Source organism: Centruroides vittatus, unplaced genomic scaffold (assembly GCF_030686945.1).
Source record: "Centruroides vittatus isolate TY-2023 unplaced genomic scaffold, ASM3068694v2 contig_397, whole genome shotgun sequence".
NCBI classification, from domain to species: domain Eukaryota; kingdom Metazoa; phylum Arthropoda; class Arachnida; order Scorpiones; family Buthidae; genus Centruroides; species Centruroides vittatus.
The window spans coordinates 1,518,172-1,533,745 of NW_027122212.1; the positions used below are offsets into that span (position 1 = coordinate 1,518,172).

At 42.7% G+C, this 15,574-nt stretch overlaps 2 protein-coding genes across 4 annotated transcripts in view; both read right to left on the minus strand.

The window, feature by feature from the left end:
* Nucleotides 1-5,027: 5,027 nt before the first annotated feature.
* Nucleotides 5,028-14,668, minus strand: LOC136976160 (RING finger protein nhl-1-like). Of its 3 annotated transcripts, none has more exons than XM_067271375.1 (6): nucleotides 14,550-14,668; nucleotides 8,722-10,448; nucleotides 7,685-8,654; nucleotides 6,410-6,691; nucleotides 5,497-5,932; nucleotides 5,028-5,205 (listed from the first exon to the last, which is right to left on the minus strand). In XM_067271375.1, exons 2-5 carry the CDS (start codon nucleotides 10,347-10,349, stop codon nucleotides 5,501-5,503), a joined length of 3,312 nt encoding a protein of 1,103 aa, XP_067127476.1. In that variant the 5' UTR covers nucleotides 10,350-10,448; nucleotides 14,550-14,668; the 3' UTR covers nucleotides 5,028-5,205; nucleotides 5,497-5,500. The 3 variants fall into 3 exon arrangements, with proteins under 3 accessions (XP_067127476.1, XP_067127475.1, XP_067127477.1); XM_067271374.1 differs by lacking the exon at nucleotides 14,550-14,668 and adding an exon at nucleotides 11,057-11,561; XM_067271376.1 differs by lacking the exon at nucleotides 14,550-14,668 and adding an exon at nucleotides 10,549-10,992.
* A 132-nt stretch (nucleotides 14,669-14,800) lies between these two features.
* Nucleotides 14,801-15,574, minus strand: part of SCAP (SREBP cleavage activating protein) — a 71,942-nt gene continuing 71,168 nt past the window's right edge. The window contains 1 exon segment of the mRNA XM_067271412.1: nucleotides 14,801-15,555. Coding sequence (XP_067127513.1) covers nucleotides 15,376-15,555 — 180 coding nt within the window. The 3' untranslated portion in view covers nucleotides 14,801-15,375.

Below are 15,574 nucleotides of genomic sequence, written 5' to 3' on the forward strand. Positions count from 1 at the left end.
ACTATATATTTATTGTTTAACATCCAGTGTTTATTATTTGCATTATAATTCTATTTTTATTGTTTTTCCACCTTTTACAAGGTTTATTTTTGATATTTATTATACCGAAAGAGGCACCTCCATGTTTTATTTTTATATTGTGATTTACTAACATTTTTTAAATTATTGAAACAATTAGTTTAATGATTAGTGATTCTAAGTAATTTATAACACGCTGCATTTAATAAATAACTCCATTACAATTAATAGAGAAGTACTGCGTATATAAAAAATAGAAATCTTTTATATTTGCAATTATATATATTACAATATTCTTCGTAATATTTATATATTTATTATTATGTATTTATATACAGGCCTATATTAATTAATTTTTCCTCCTTGCTCGTTGCAACGCTTTAATTATTTAGTATGTTTCCTATCTTCTTCATTTCATTAGTATGCTGCACACATTCTTACTATTGTTTCTAGTAAAGCAGCCCACTGTACAGTACATCTTTAATTCCAATTCTATCATTCATTTTGAGCTAGACTAGACGTTTTTAATCTATTTTTTAAATTTGCACATTAAATGGCTTGCTTTAGGTGCGGGATGTGTGACCGTCTCGTACGCCTAACGTTTTAACTTTAAATACATTATTAAGTACCAGAGAAACTTGCCATACCAGATGTGGTGAAAAACCATCGTAGAAAGGTGCGGGTGAGTGTAAGGAGCTAAGGAGCTAAGTAAGCTCTAATCAATGACATGATTATGCTAAACAAATCCATTTTATACGAAAGCACCGTCGTCGACTAACTTAAGCTTAGCTACTTGTTGCTTACACTCATTCACAGCCTTTCTATTTGACTGCATACCGGGTCCGACACAGTGGCGTAGCGAGGGGCATGCAAGGGGGTCTATCATGCACCGGGCGCCGCTGGCAGAGGGGCGCCCAAATGGTCTCCAAGGCAAACTATATGTGTTTCTGGAGGGGACGCCAATAAAGTGTCGTGCCCCGGGCGCCAGTTATGTTCGCTACGCCACCGGTTCGGTATGCGACGAGCAAATTACCCAAGAAGCGCGACGATGGGAAAACTAATTCTCGAACGATCGGTGATGTGTCGTTAGTATGAAATTATAGTTTCACTCCGAGAATACAGTCGACGTCAACTTATCATACTGATAGAAATGTGTTATGGGTGGAAGGTGAACTTTTTTATATTTCAAGGGGTATGCTGCCCTTGAAATATAAAAAATTAAGTTACTTTCGTTTAATTTCTTTGCAAGTTGCAAAATCCTTCAAATTTATGCTGGAAACAAAAGTAAATTTTATTTAAACAGAAAATGTTTCGGTCCAGTTCCTATGTTAAAGTACGAAAACTGCAAGTAATAAACTGTACCCAAGACGTACAGTTGGGCCAATTTTCCAGCTTTCTCCTGGGGCACTTTGGGAGTCTTAGCCCCGTAAACACCCTTACTACAGTCCGACACGCAGAGAAACCCAAATACGACAGTGCATAGTGTGGAGTCTCGGATACGTGGATTGGAAACAGAGCACCCACCAAACCTCGCACCTGGCACCCCCCCATTTAATGTTAATTACGAAAAAGATTCTACGGGTTCATTTGGCGCCCGGGACGCAAGCCCACATTGGCCCCCTTAGTTACGCCGCGGTTGGAGGGATCGATCTAAACAGTATTTGGCAAAACGTGCCTTTCCACTATTACTCTGTTACGCACTAAAAAACCCCCCACTTCGTAATTCCTTTTGGCCTTTAATCGCGGGCCAAGCAATTAACTCTTCAATAAGTTAATTAAAAATCATTCTGTACGTCAAAAAATAGACTTTTATAAATAATTAAAGATATTGGCGATAAACGAAGGTTTTAAAAAATTTAATAATATTCGGAAAGTTATCCAAATTCCATAAAATAAATTACGTTTAATGTTATATCCCGGGCTGGACATTAATGACGAATGTAATGACTGGCTTTTCATCAATCGAACGAATGCGGTATTGATTGAGGAATAACAAAATCGCTTCCTTTATTGCCAACGTCCTAGATTCATTGTTGGAGTTCCTCTTTCTCTTTACGAATTAATGATAATTACACAAGTTCTCCTCCGACCGATCTATCCGACCGAGCTAATTATAGTTTAACTAACAATAGTCGAAACACCGTTTTTTACGCGTTAAATTAAATTTGAAATTAATCCGTCTGTATCTAGCAGCGACTTTAACATATAAAAATAGCAAAGACCTTCTTACGATACTTGTAACTAACTACTCAAGGTTATCGCTACGTCGATTGTTATCCGTTTATTTCAAGCTAAATCTGTATATGTAACTGTTACTTAGCTTATAATGGCCGACTTCTTTGTTCTCCGAGCCATTGTTTAAGCTAAAAACCGTCTTAAACTACTCCGAAGAATAAAAGCGAAAACCGAAACTAGTGGTGTGCAGTACTAGAAAAGACGCAAGAAAAATCAATTAAGAAATCGATATTTTTCTAGAACGACGCAGGAAAATGTATTTTTAGAACATTTTCAAAAATACAATTCTCGAATTACTCGAAATATTTTAAGAACCGTATTTTTCGCCACCCGCAAATAGGAAGTAGGCTACTTTTTTCTTTGTAAGATAAAGCCAGTGTCAACGACGTAACTTACCAGAACCAGATTTAACGAAACGATGTAAAATTTATTAAGTAGCAGACGTAATAAATTATTGCTTAACAAAGAGACGAACAACTTACAAATCGATAGAAAAAGAAAGCCGTAAGACGAAACAGAAGAAAACAATGCCGGAGGGAAGATACACAAGTTTCGACGAAAAAACACAATAAAGAAGATCGACGCAATGAACGATACTACGGGGAAAACACAACTTTACAACAACACGTAAACAGCAGCAGAAGTAAAATAATACCAAGAAAAAAGATAATACATAGAACTTACATTATCCAATAAAAGGCAAGAAAGATGTAGACGTAACAAATAAAGAAACTTCTAGAAAAACAGACAATTCAAGAACACCGGTAAATTGAAATCGATTACGATAGAAACGGAGGAAAAAACTAAAGTGATAGATTATTTTATATATAATTTTTAAAAAATCCAGAGAATTTTAGAAAAATAAAATAGAAAAAAAAACACCGACTAGACACGTTAATTGATAAATATTCTTGTGGCGGGGAATGATCTACTGGTAACTGCAAATGTAATTAATTTATGAAATTTCCAGTTAATTTATTTATATAAAACCTTAAAAATATAAAGTAAAAATCATCTTAATACAGAATATAAATGCGGAGTAAAGCGTATATTATTTCACTTAACGAGAAGCAGTCTTATTAAACGATTAATGGCTCCGGACGGCCGAAAATCAGCGCTAAGAAACGGGACGGCAAGTGGAAGCACGAGGTTTTCAACCACCAATTGTCGTGGTTAACACAGGCCAGGCGCGGGCCGTCCGGTCTCCCCGGGGTACCTTTTTTTGTGGAAAATCGGCGAAGAAACTGCGCCACCCACCACCGGGGGTCCGTCATTTCTACATTTTTAAGCGCGTTTTTAACCGAAAGTTTTCAATTGCTAATAATATATTCAATTCAATAATAATTCAATAATAATAATAATAATTCAATTGCTAATAATAATCGAGGTGGAGGAGGGCCGAAGTCTTCTCCGTTCTCGGTTCCAGCCCGGTGGTGGGAGCGGGCGCATGGATAGCGGTTAATTAAGCGCGTGGGGAAAATAAGTATTTGTGGCCGGTCCACGCGGAGTCTCGGATTTGTATTATTTTTAATTCGATCCCGAGAGTTTCTAAAGGAAAATTTTATAAACCTTTCGGTTTATTGTTATTTGCTGTTTTGAAGTGACGAATCGTGGATGTTTGGGCGCCGATTTGGACTACCGCGAACGCCAAAAAACTCGGATATTTTAAAACCGAGTTAAGTTTAGATTTACGAGATTTATGCCAAACACAATGTTATTGTAAAGGCCGCGCGAGAAGTTTGTCCGTTTGAAGAACAATGCCTGGGTTCGGACCAAAGGCCTCAAAATGGCCGCAGATTCCTACGTCTCGGTTGGTCTCGGGCCGTTTTCGGACGAAACGCGCGAATTTGACTCTGTAAAAAAGGCCCTTTTTACGCGGTTGAGGAATTTTGCTAAGATGGACGAATTGGGTCAAGGAACTTCTTTCCAAAATTAGCGTACGAAACAAAAAACTGCCACGCGCATCCAATTATTAATTAACTTTTTCGAAACTCTTTTACATTAAGTAAAAGTTTCATTTTTAATGAGTAATTTAAATTAATTACGCGCGTGAGGAATTTTTTATATTAATAAATTATACGTAGATTTCCTGGAAGACGGTGACGTCCGGCGTGTATAAATAACTTAATATTTGTCAAGGTGATAGAAAAAATTCTGCTATTTTCCGATTTGGTTTTTATTCCGTAAAAACTATTTTTAAGACTTTAAGATCACGGTTTAAATTAAAAATCGATATTTTTGTACGCAATTTATTTGATAAAATTACATATTTACCAGACGAAACGAAGTTAAATGCTGCTAAATTTTAAATACTACGGGAGGGGGAAAATATTATCGATTTTCGATGAGAAGAAAGGGATCTATCCCCGACGATTTCCGCCCTTTTAATATGTAAATTTACTGGGCAAGGACGGGTTTAATTTTACAGAAATTTACCAGTCGAGCCCCGAATGACGCCACGCTTCCGGCCAAACCCAAGAAATTCACTTTTAACCTCCGTTTATGGTCAAAAACACGTGGTTATTCCTGGGTAAATAATAAATTACAATTAGCAAGTTAAAATATTTTTGTAAACTTAATAAAGTTCCATTTATTTAATTTAAATCGAAATCGGTCATGATATTTCGTTACGTAATTTTTGAATAAAAATTAAGAAATTTTCCTCCGGAGAAAATTGCGTTAAGTTAATAATTCGGACGCCAAAAAATGTCTAATTTTTAAAGAGGAAACGTGTTTTTAAATATATTAAAATAAAAATAAGGCTTTTAACCAAATTAAAAAATGTTAAACGATTTCTTTATTATCTTTTTATTTTCTACAGAATATTCCAAAGTAAATAACTTTACACAAAAATTGTTAGTCTTTTTAAATAGTATTAAGTCCACTAGAATATATATATTTTTGGATCATCCTTCCGTCCCGGCGTAAAAAGTGTTTGCTACCCGAATACACCTGCAATTTGAAAAAATTAACCGGTTAAAATGCATAAAAGTCACATTAAATAGTCGTAATATACTTTAAGGTTGTTATTTTCTGCCAGAGAAAAATGTTTTACGGCAGCTTTAAATCGGCGTTACTAAAACGTATAAACCGGTAAACAAAAGAGGCCAGATCGGCTTTTAATTTAGGTATTTAATCTCGTACCGTTTTATTAATTGGCGGTGGCCAAAGCTTTGGTCCAGTCGACCCGATTCCATTTATTTAAGGCGATGGGAGTTCAGAAATTACATGAAGCGTACTCACCGGTTCAAAAGACTTGAATTCTGTGATTTTCGCGGTCGCAGACCAGAATGCCGCCGGTGGAATTAACGGCGATGCCTTCCAGGCCCTTGAATTCTCCGTCTCCCGAGCCCCAACTGCCGAAGGCTTTGAGGAAGGTGCCATCGGGTTGGAAGACCTGAATGCGGTTGTTTCCGCTGTCGCCCACCACCACGTATCCCCGTTCGTCGACGGCCACTCCCCTGGGAAACTTGAAGTGTCCCTCTTCGGTTCCCTCGGAGCCCAGGGTGGACAGCAGCCGTCCGTTGACGTCGTATATCTGGATCCTGTGGTTGTTGCTGTCGCTGACGATCACCCTGTTGGTGTTGCTGACCGCTATGTAATGGGGGTGCTCCAGTTCTCCCGGCCGGCTGCCCGCACTTCCGAATTTACTGACGTAGGTCCCGTCCAACTGGAAAACCTGCCGACATTTTTAAAAAGTCGTTAAAACCCGGTTTCTACCACTCCGTCCGTACGAATCAAGTAACAAAACAAATTAGTAACCGGTGCAGGTTTATCGTTTTGGCCAATTAGAAATAAGTAAAATTAATTATATTCGGGAGTTTAATTAAGAAACAGCGCACCCGATAACGGTGTAAATTTCTATGGATCGGACGAAATCAAAATAAAGTTCAACCCACGGTCGAATTTCGAGTAGGTTGCGCGATTAAGAACGGCAGTGCCATGTGGAGTAACTTTAAAGGCGTTGAAGCTTTATAACAATGCCAAATTATAGTTATAATTTAATTACGTTTAATCGAATGGGTTTTATTATTAGATTAAACCGTTTAAAACTGGAATTAATTATTTAGTAAGAAAGGAGGGGATTTGCAGATTTAGCAGCCAGCCAATGTAAGTTGCGAAGGTTAAAGATCGAGAGCGGGCGGAAGCCACCCACCTGAATGCGGTGGTTCTCCTTGTCGCAGACATAGACGAAGCCCAGGGCATCGGCGGCCAGGCCCCAGGGATAGTTGAACTTGCCGTCGGCCCTTCCCTCGCCGCCAAAGCTGTTGACGAATCTGCCGGTGGGGTCGAAGACCTGCAGGCGGTGGTTGTACCTGTCGGAGACGACGTAGTGTCCGTTCTTGGCTACGGTCACCGCCGCCAGACAGTCGAACTCCCCTTCTCCGCTGCCGTAGCTGCCGAACTCGTGCAGGAACTTGCCGTTCGAGTTGAATATCTGCAAGACCGGCAAATGCTCTTTTATCTTTCTTCCCTCCGCATCCGCCCATCCGGGCAGCCTTTTAATAAAAGCGCGAGTCGGGCGGCACTTTTGCTCCCTTTCCGTACTTTAAAACTCGCGGCCCTTTCGGGTTTTCCGGGACGGAAGCCGCCCGCCGGTGACCTCTACCGACCCCGGGCGGGCGAAAGAGGGGAAGAGAGGGAGGATTCCGGCACGAGACGCTTTAACCGCGGGGGGAAGAAGGCGCCGGGGGCGGGGAAGTTGGCCGGGTCGACGGCGGCGGCTGCCAGGACGGGGAAATACCGACGGAAGCTCTCTGGCCGTATTTTAAAAGTCGGCCAAACCTCTTTTGTATTTAGAAAGTACGTCACCCCCGCCCGATTCCTTCCGGCCGGGACGGCGCCCGTTAAAATATCCGTCCCGCGGTTAAAAGCGACCCCCGGGTGGTCGACCGTCGTCGTTGTTTGTTTCCGTCGTCTTTTTAACTCCGTCTTTCCTCCGCCCTCGCTTTGTTTTCTTCCACCCCCCGACCCGGCCCCTGGCTTCTGTCGTTACCGCTTTCCTGCTCCTTCCTCCGTAACGCATCTATTGTAGAAATTATGCGCCGACTTCCTTGCAGCGCGTAGTTTTTTTACGCGCCGAATAATTTCTCGCGACCGGACTTTCTACCCGTAAATTACGCTCGTAGTACTGATTGCCGGAAGCGGGACCGGACTTCCCGGAATGGAAAACGGAAACCGTCGTTTAACGAAACGGACGGGGTGGGCTTGCGCCAGAAACTATTGTTATTTTGGATAAACCCTTTGTTTACCTTTACGTAAGCCGCCGCGCACCGTTAGGCCCGGCCCCGGCTTCCGATTACCTCCGGAAGTGGCGATGTCTCTCCCGGTACCGCGTCCGGGGTTTATCCACTTCCTTTTATCCCGCAGGCGGGACTCCGCCTTTCGTACGGACGAAATTTATACTTTTAGCGCCTCGGCCCGCACTCACCTGGACTCTGTGGTTGCTGCTGTCAGCCACGGCCACCACGTCCTGTCCCGTGGCCACGCCTCGGGGCCAGGTGAAGCATCCGGGTTCGCTTCCGCGCGTGCCGAACTTGAGAACGGGCTTCCCCTTCTGCTGGTAATGCCTTCGCGAGGCGGCCGATCCGAAATTTTCTCCGTATCTGGACACCGGACCGTCCCTCCTACGGCCGGCCGACCCGTCTTCTTCGTCCGAACTGTCGTCGCTCCCCCCTCCTTCGTTCCTGGTGCGATTCCTGGCATATTTATTCTTCAGGTACTGCGCGTAGCCGCCCGTTTCTTTGGCAGGGCTGGTCTCGCGCGAGAATCGCGACGTCCTGGATCGCGTGTAGCTGGAATCTTCTTCGCTTTCTTCCCCCAGCGCGATGTCGTGAGAACTTTTGCTTCGCGCGATGCGACTCCGGAAGCGATTCCTGTCGGAAGTGGCCGGGTTAGATTCCAGCGCCGCTACGCTCCTCCTCCTCTCCGAATAGCGCAGGTAGGGGGACGGTTCGTCCTCCGATTCTTCGCTGGGGGGTCGCCTTCTCCCGGAAGACGTCGGACTGTCTCTGCGTCGCAAGGCGTCTCGCCAGCTGCCTGGGCCCTCCGAGGGGGCGGGATACAGGGGCGATCTGGTGCCCAAGTTGCTGGAGGTCAGACTCTGTCTTCTGGCTTGCGCGCTTCTGGCCAGCAATTCGCTGACAGAGGGACTCAGGTCTCCCCTGTTCGATCTTTTGCCATCTTTTTCGTCGTCGCTACTGGAATCGCCGGAGTCGTCGCGCTTGTCGTTTTCCTTCCGCTGGACCAGGAAACGGCTGACGAAAGGCTTCTTGCGCGTTTCGGGTTCTTCGTTCTTTTCTTTGGTGCTTATGGGGTTGAGGCGCGGCCTGGGAGGCGTAGATCGAGTTTTGTCTTCGGTTTCCGTAGAGCCACTCTTGGCGGTTACGCTTCTGGGCGGCCTGCAAAGACGAATTGCGTTACGAAAAGATGGGAAGAGGGAAAACCCCGGTTAAAATGGGGAAATACCTGGCGGGTTGAGGAGGCTGACGCGGCGAAACCGGAGGCTTGTGTGTGTCTGTGGTCACTCTCCTGCCATTGGCACTCTCGGTCTCCGACTCGGTCGACGTTCTGAAACTCCTAAGCTCCTGGCGAGGTTTGGGCACGGTGGCAGTGTCCGACGTCCTTCTGACGCTCCTGGCGTCGTCTTTGTCTGAAGTAGAGGCCGCGGCCGCTTGGTTTTGCTTCTTCTGCTTGTCCACATCGTCTTCGCTCACCTGTCGCTGGATTCTGGGCTGATAAGTGGAAACGGGTCGAGGAGGAGGTTGCTGCGCCTTCCTCTCTTGTTCCTTCTGTTGCTGCTTCTGCCGCACTTCAGACTGGTGCAACTTTTCCATCACCTGCGGCGAATCCAACAATCGCACCACTTTGCTGATCGGCCCTTTGGTGGCGTCTTCGGTCTCTACGATTTTTTCCACGCGTTCTTCCACGATTCTGGGCACTTCCGGACTTCCTTCTCTGGACTGGCCTCGGCTGCCGCGACGAGAGTCGTCTCTTCTGCGTGGCGACAGGTAATTGTCGTCGTGACGCCCCGTGTCGCGCTCTACGCTGCGTTCCCGAACGTTTCGATCGCCGAACCGCCTGTAAGGTTCCCTGTCCGAAGAGTCCGTTTTGGGTTCTTCGTGCCTGGAGTGTTGCATGGCCAGGCGATGGTCGCTCTGACTTCTCAGGATCAATCCGTTCTGGTACAAATGAGGGATGGCCACTACGCTCGGGCTGTTCTCTAATTTACAAAATTCTTTCAGCGATTTCCGGAAAGTTTCCAGATCCGTTCTAGAATGGAACTTCACTCTTCTGCTGAAATCGGAGGTGTCGGGTTCGAAATTCCTGACGAAATCTAAAGTCCTCTGGAAGACGTCTTTGTAGTCCATCAGCTCCGCGTCGGTCCACTCCACGCCGTTACTCATGTATTTTTCCACCATTTCGCAATTACTGGTGATATTTTTTATCTCCAGCTCCAAGTCGTTCTTCAATTTGGTGATGTTACGTTCCTCCGTGCACAGGTAGACGTCGAGCTCGTGCTTAAGCTTCTCCTCCGCTTCTTCCAGATCGCTGGTGTACCTTCTGATCAATTCTTCGATCTTGTGTTTCACGCATTTGTAGTTTTCTTGAAGTTTGTCTTTGTTCTGTTTGGTTTGATTGAGCGTCCCCGATAAATTAGCCAGACCTACTTTAACCTGGCCGTTTATCAACACGATTTCTTGTTTGAGTAGAGCCACGTGCGCCTTCTTGCAACTCTGACATATCTTCTTGTTGCAGTGGCAGCACTTTTCTAACCTCTCCTTTTCGTTGCACACCGCACACCTCAGCATGGACGGAGGAGGCTCGAGAGCTTGACCGTTGACGCTGACTCTCAGTTCTAGGAATCGAGTCAGCGTGACGTTATTGGGAAAGGCTTGAACTCCCTGATAAGGTATCCTGTGTTCCGCGTTACATTCGGGACATTTCACCTGATGTCTCGACGTGTCGGCCACTTTCTCCAGGCACGGTTCCATACAGAAGGTGTGTTGGCATGGCAACAATTTAGGGTTCTTGAACCTTTCGTTGCACACGGAGCAAGTTAAAAGAACGTCCATCTGATTCCACGCAGCCGTCATTTTCTCTCTTCAAAATAACGATTCAAACCAGTCGAAAAAACATTCTTTAAAATTCATTTCTCGGCAATTCGGCAAAGCCAACTCTCAGAGACGATGCATCTGTAAAGACAACGGAACATTAACTCGGAATAGGTACTAAAGGTGATCCACGCCGACCTAATTGGCTTTCTGGTAATGGCGGAAGAGCGCTTTTTCTAACCTCTTAAGAATAGTTAAGTGCGACTGTACTTTTAAAATAATACCCAGATCTTCATTTAGGTTTTCTATATAAAAATTTGGCACGGTAACTTATAGTCTTCCATAGAGTAATCTCTGCACCTAATTACGGAATTTAACCCGTTAGCTGAATTATATAAAAGTAAATTTTTCCCTGCGAAATTTTAATTTCGTAGGGAAAAATTTACTTTTATATAATTCCGCTAATCCTTCGGTTCCCAGAGGAGCGCTTCGAAACATCTTAGAACAGCTGGCAATTGCGAGTTTCGCTTGCCAATTCAATATGGCCGACAAGTGACTTGACATTTCTACATACTCGAAAAAAAAAAAACAAAAAATAGTTTAAAACGTCAAAAAGTGGTCAAAATAGAAAATATTGGCATAGCGAACATTCTAGTTAAACGTTGGATTAATCTAGGATAAAAGTGGACGAGTTATCCAACTAAAAACACGGGAATTGCGGGGAAGAGTGGATATTTATAGTAATTTACCTTTAGTTAAGCTCGGTCGTTAACGGTAGCGTCGGGAAGGAAGAGAGAGAGGAGGATTTAATCCACAAACAGAGCAGACGAGATCCTTCTAGAATCGTTACCGAACCAAGAATAGCGAAAGTAGATTCCTCGTCCTACAAATGGCACGCCAAACACTTCGACCCGGCTCTAAATATAGAAGCAGCGTCAGATGGAGCCACCGGTTCGTGTTTCGTTCCATTCACTTCTATTGTGGATCCTTCAAAATGAATGGGAGCGATGACAGCTCGAGTGTCGAATGCTCGACACGCGATACGTTTTCGACCAATGAGGCCATTTACCCCCCACGCCCGCCCGGGTAAGTCGTCTCCTCCGACGCTCGGCGTGTTTCGGACTAATTGGCCCTCGGGTGCGACTGCCATTAGTTAACCGACGTGGTGGCCATCACTGCTAAATGCCGGTCGACGTATGCCCACGCAATTTGCGCGTTACCGAGGCTTATTAGCACGCGTAATATTTGCTCGAACACCTTTGGCACGTTTTCTAAATAGGAACTTTGGTAAGGGCCGGGACACGGTTTGGTCAGGTCACTACATTAATGTGGCGTAGTCTCTGGTCTTGTGTTTTTCGCTACACGTGCCGTACCTTCGAATTTCGAAAGGATAATTTCAGCTAAAAGAAGTAACTAAAAGTTTTTTTTTAAAAGAAAATCCATTCTTTTACTTGTATAAGATTATAACATTACGTATTATTTTCGTGAGTATTCTTCAAATTTATCATTAGTAATGTTTGTAATTGGACCTAAATGTTAACCACTCGATTGTATTTTGGTATCTTTTTCAATCGAATTATCAACTAATAAGTCATTTTCTATTTCTTTCGAATATTTAATTTTACTAGTTTAGTCATTTTTAGATATTTTGTTTAAAACTCATTAGAAGTAAGGGAAAAGTTAATTGTTTTAATGTATATATGTGTACCGTGTATCCAAAAGTAAATTTAATTTAATAATTATTAGATATATATATATATATAAATTGTTTTACAGAATATATAAAAATGCAGAGATGTGGTGTGTTAGTGGCCGCAAAACACATTACAGAAGCGAAAAGGAAACTTTTTCTACCTTTTCTTTACCAAAAGAGCCACCGAGAAACCTGTGGCTTCGCAAAATTCCCACCGATTTGACGGAATTAAAATGATTCTAATAACTGTTTATAATTCATACAAAGTGAAAAAATCAAGATTTAAAACATTTGAAATTTTATCGTATAAAGGTCACGATATTCAATTAAAAACAGTATTACTTGGCAACGAAGACTTTAAAAATTCCGTTAATATAGACCCATTTTATACAATGTTTCGGAATGAATTTTCCGAATCTACCTTACCAATTTTAACCCATATTGCGGGCTACACGGCGAAAAAGAAATGTATCATTTGTCAGAATTGGCTGGAATCAAATAAAGCAATTTCCTAACCAATTAGTTTTTCATGTCGATAGAGGAAAATTAATTTTGCCTACCCAATGCTCTGATATTGTAATTGCCGCTCGGCGGTTGAAGTGGTAAACAATAATTAATAAATTTCGGGACACGTTTTGAAGTACAGAACGTGGGTCATTCGATCATCACTCATAACAGTGATTTTTAAACACGCTCGGTTATTTACGTCACATTTTCTAAACGTTTTCGTAGGTACCGGTAACACCAGTTACAATTTCCAAACGCGCCCTTTGTAATAGTAATAACTCGTTGTGTATACCGATGTATTAGGTAATCGTTTTTCTAATAAATCGTGAAGTATTTTCCAATATCAATAAAAGTGTTTATTTCGAATGTGGAGCGTTATATTTTATTTTACCTTCTAACTACAGTGTATTAAAGAAATACAAATACTTGACTTCGCTGGTATTACTATATAAACTGGAAAAAAGTAAAATTTTACTCTATAGAGTTTGTTTAAGCCAAAGGCAAAATATGTCGGTAAAATAAATACGATACCATATTCTCGTGTAATTTTTCTAGAATATTTACCGTAACGCCAATTATACTGCTATATAGACTAGTAGCACTAAGTTGATCACGTGATTTACCCACGTTTCTGGTTGGCCCGGGAAGGCGTGCGAGTTACGTCACCCTAATTAGCGCATACTCGAATTAGCTTAGGGGGCGTTATTTTCTAAAATTGTGGTGGTTTCGTCATAAAAATACTTCGCATTCTAAACGCCTGTTTGTATTTTTATTTTTCCCGGAGATTACCGAGAAATATTTTTCCCACCGACGAGTTTCTAAACGAATCGTAGGCCACCACGATTTAATGGCGGGAAGGGTAACGTTTCCGTTACGTATCGAATTAAGGAGAAGCGCTCTGGTCGAAATTACGCGCCAGACAGAAATAAGTTTTATATTTTTAGGAATGAAGATTCTTGCATCGTTTACCGAAAACCAATCGAACCTTTTCTGTAACGGTCTGGCGCCGGGTTTACCCGGACGAAAAACTTTAGCCTAACGCCACGTTTTCGTTCCGCTTTTCCCACGCAGAAAACGTAAGACGTTTAAAGACGCCATCTTTGTTTACCGAATGGGCCACGCGCATTTTCTCGTTTAACGGCGTAACCGGCTTCCGACTTACGCCAAACGACAATTTCGTTCCTATCCATAACCGACGGGGCGTGGTGTTCTCGGTGTCCGTCGTCCGAGGTCTTCGGGGCCGTCCATAAATTACCTCCGCATTTTTCTGCAAATTTTTACGCCCCCTCCCTCCCTTACAATGGGGACGTCGTTTACGGACGGCCCTTCGGGATATTTTTCCAGAAAAATAGTCTGGACACTACGCGTAAAAACAAATAGGTGCGTGGGTAACAGCGTAAACGGAGTTTTTTCCCACGGGTTTCCACTATATTTTTTAATAAATATTCTATTTCCGACATTTTCCGACAAATGTTAATTTGTATTGTATTGTAATATTTTACTCTATATTTGTAATATAGAGTAAAATTTTACTTTTAGTAACAGATAATATATACTAATCCACGGCATTTAATAACTGAGCGGAATGATTATAAACAGGTAACGACGTTTGTTTTTAATTTTTGTTAAACCTTACGCATCCAACTGTTGGCTTTCTTTCATTTTATAACAATCAAATTATACGAACACGTCGGAATAAAATATTTTACTAATTTACGACAAAAGTCACTTTGACAACGACCTTACGGTCTGTACTTTTTTCTGTTAGGTATTTCTTACCGTGTTGTCCTGCGTCATTTATAGAATATTTCTCTGCCGGTCGGATCGAAATACATGTACTGTACATTGTACCTGTTTAAAAACTAGGAATTTTAACACCGCGTAAATACATAGGCCGGACCCAGGTGTTACGCGCGCGCCGAGAGAGCGGGTTTAAACGAAAAACATTTTTTTAGCGTCTAAGCGGATGTTTAAGAAGAGAGAACGGAGGTGGGATATCGATACCTGCGGACGGGAGCGAGTAGAAACGTCGAAACTCTTACCTATTAACGTTTGGTGGAAAATCGCAGCTACCGACAGAAGTGACGGGGGAGTAAAATATTTGGCAACTGTGCGTCAGGTGGTCAGAATGCCAGATTTAAATTTAGCCGGGGATTGGACCACTCCCAACTATTCCAGCGACAGTTGTCTGTAACCTTGCGGGTTAAATACGAGATCGGACGAGAGTTACGGCGACGAAAAAGGAACGAGTCTCTTTCTATCGAGAACAGTCCGAGAAAATAACAATCCCCGGTCCAACTAATTCGTTTTTTACTGCGGAATTGTCGGTTAAAATATTACACAGGTCGATTGTCGGAACACTAATTTCACATTTTCCAATTTTTACATAAATATAAATATTTTTGCCGTAATTACCGCAGATAATTCTAAACAATGTCCGACTTCCTTTCTTAACCCGGACAATACCGTACATCCGGATGTCGGCGTTCTTTCCCGCTAATAAAATTTCCCTCTGCGAAGGTCGGGCGCTAAACGTTCGAACTTTGAAAAAATCACATTTGTTTGCCAGTCCGCCGTCCCCTTTTTACCGACGGGTGCGGTGGAAAATGCATCACCACGCGGAACGTTAGCACCTTTAAATAAAAGTTATGGAAAGTAGGTAAGTGGATCTTTGGGTGAGAGCTTCGGGCAACGACCGAACCGCTAAGTAAACAAACAAATATCTGTTACGCCTGGCAATATAAATAAGCCTAGAGTTCTTTTTACCGCCACTTTTTATAATCGAAATATTTAAGTGGGTGGCTTATAAACTGATAATGACTTTTTTAAAAGTTCGATTTGTTCCCTTTGGTTTAAGGCTTTTGTTTTTCACTCCCCTTTCTCTCTGATGGCGGGAAAGTGGATGACGAATAACTGAGAACCGTAGTCGCACACCAACGCTCTTCCGGCCAATTTCAGTCTTTTGACGAATGCTCCCTGTTCGTAGGACCCCAGACTTATCATTTGTAACGTCTCGCCGTGATTCACGTCCCACAACACCAGATGATCCTGTCCAAAGAAATTTACA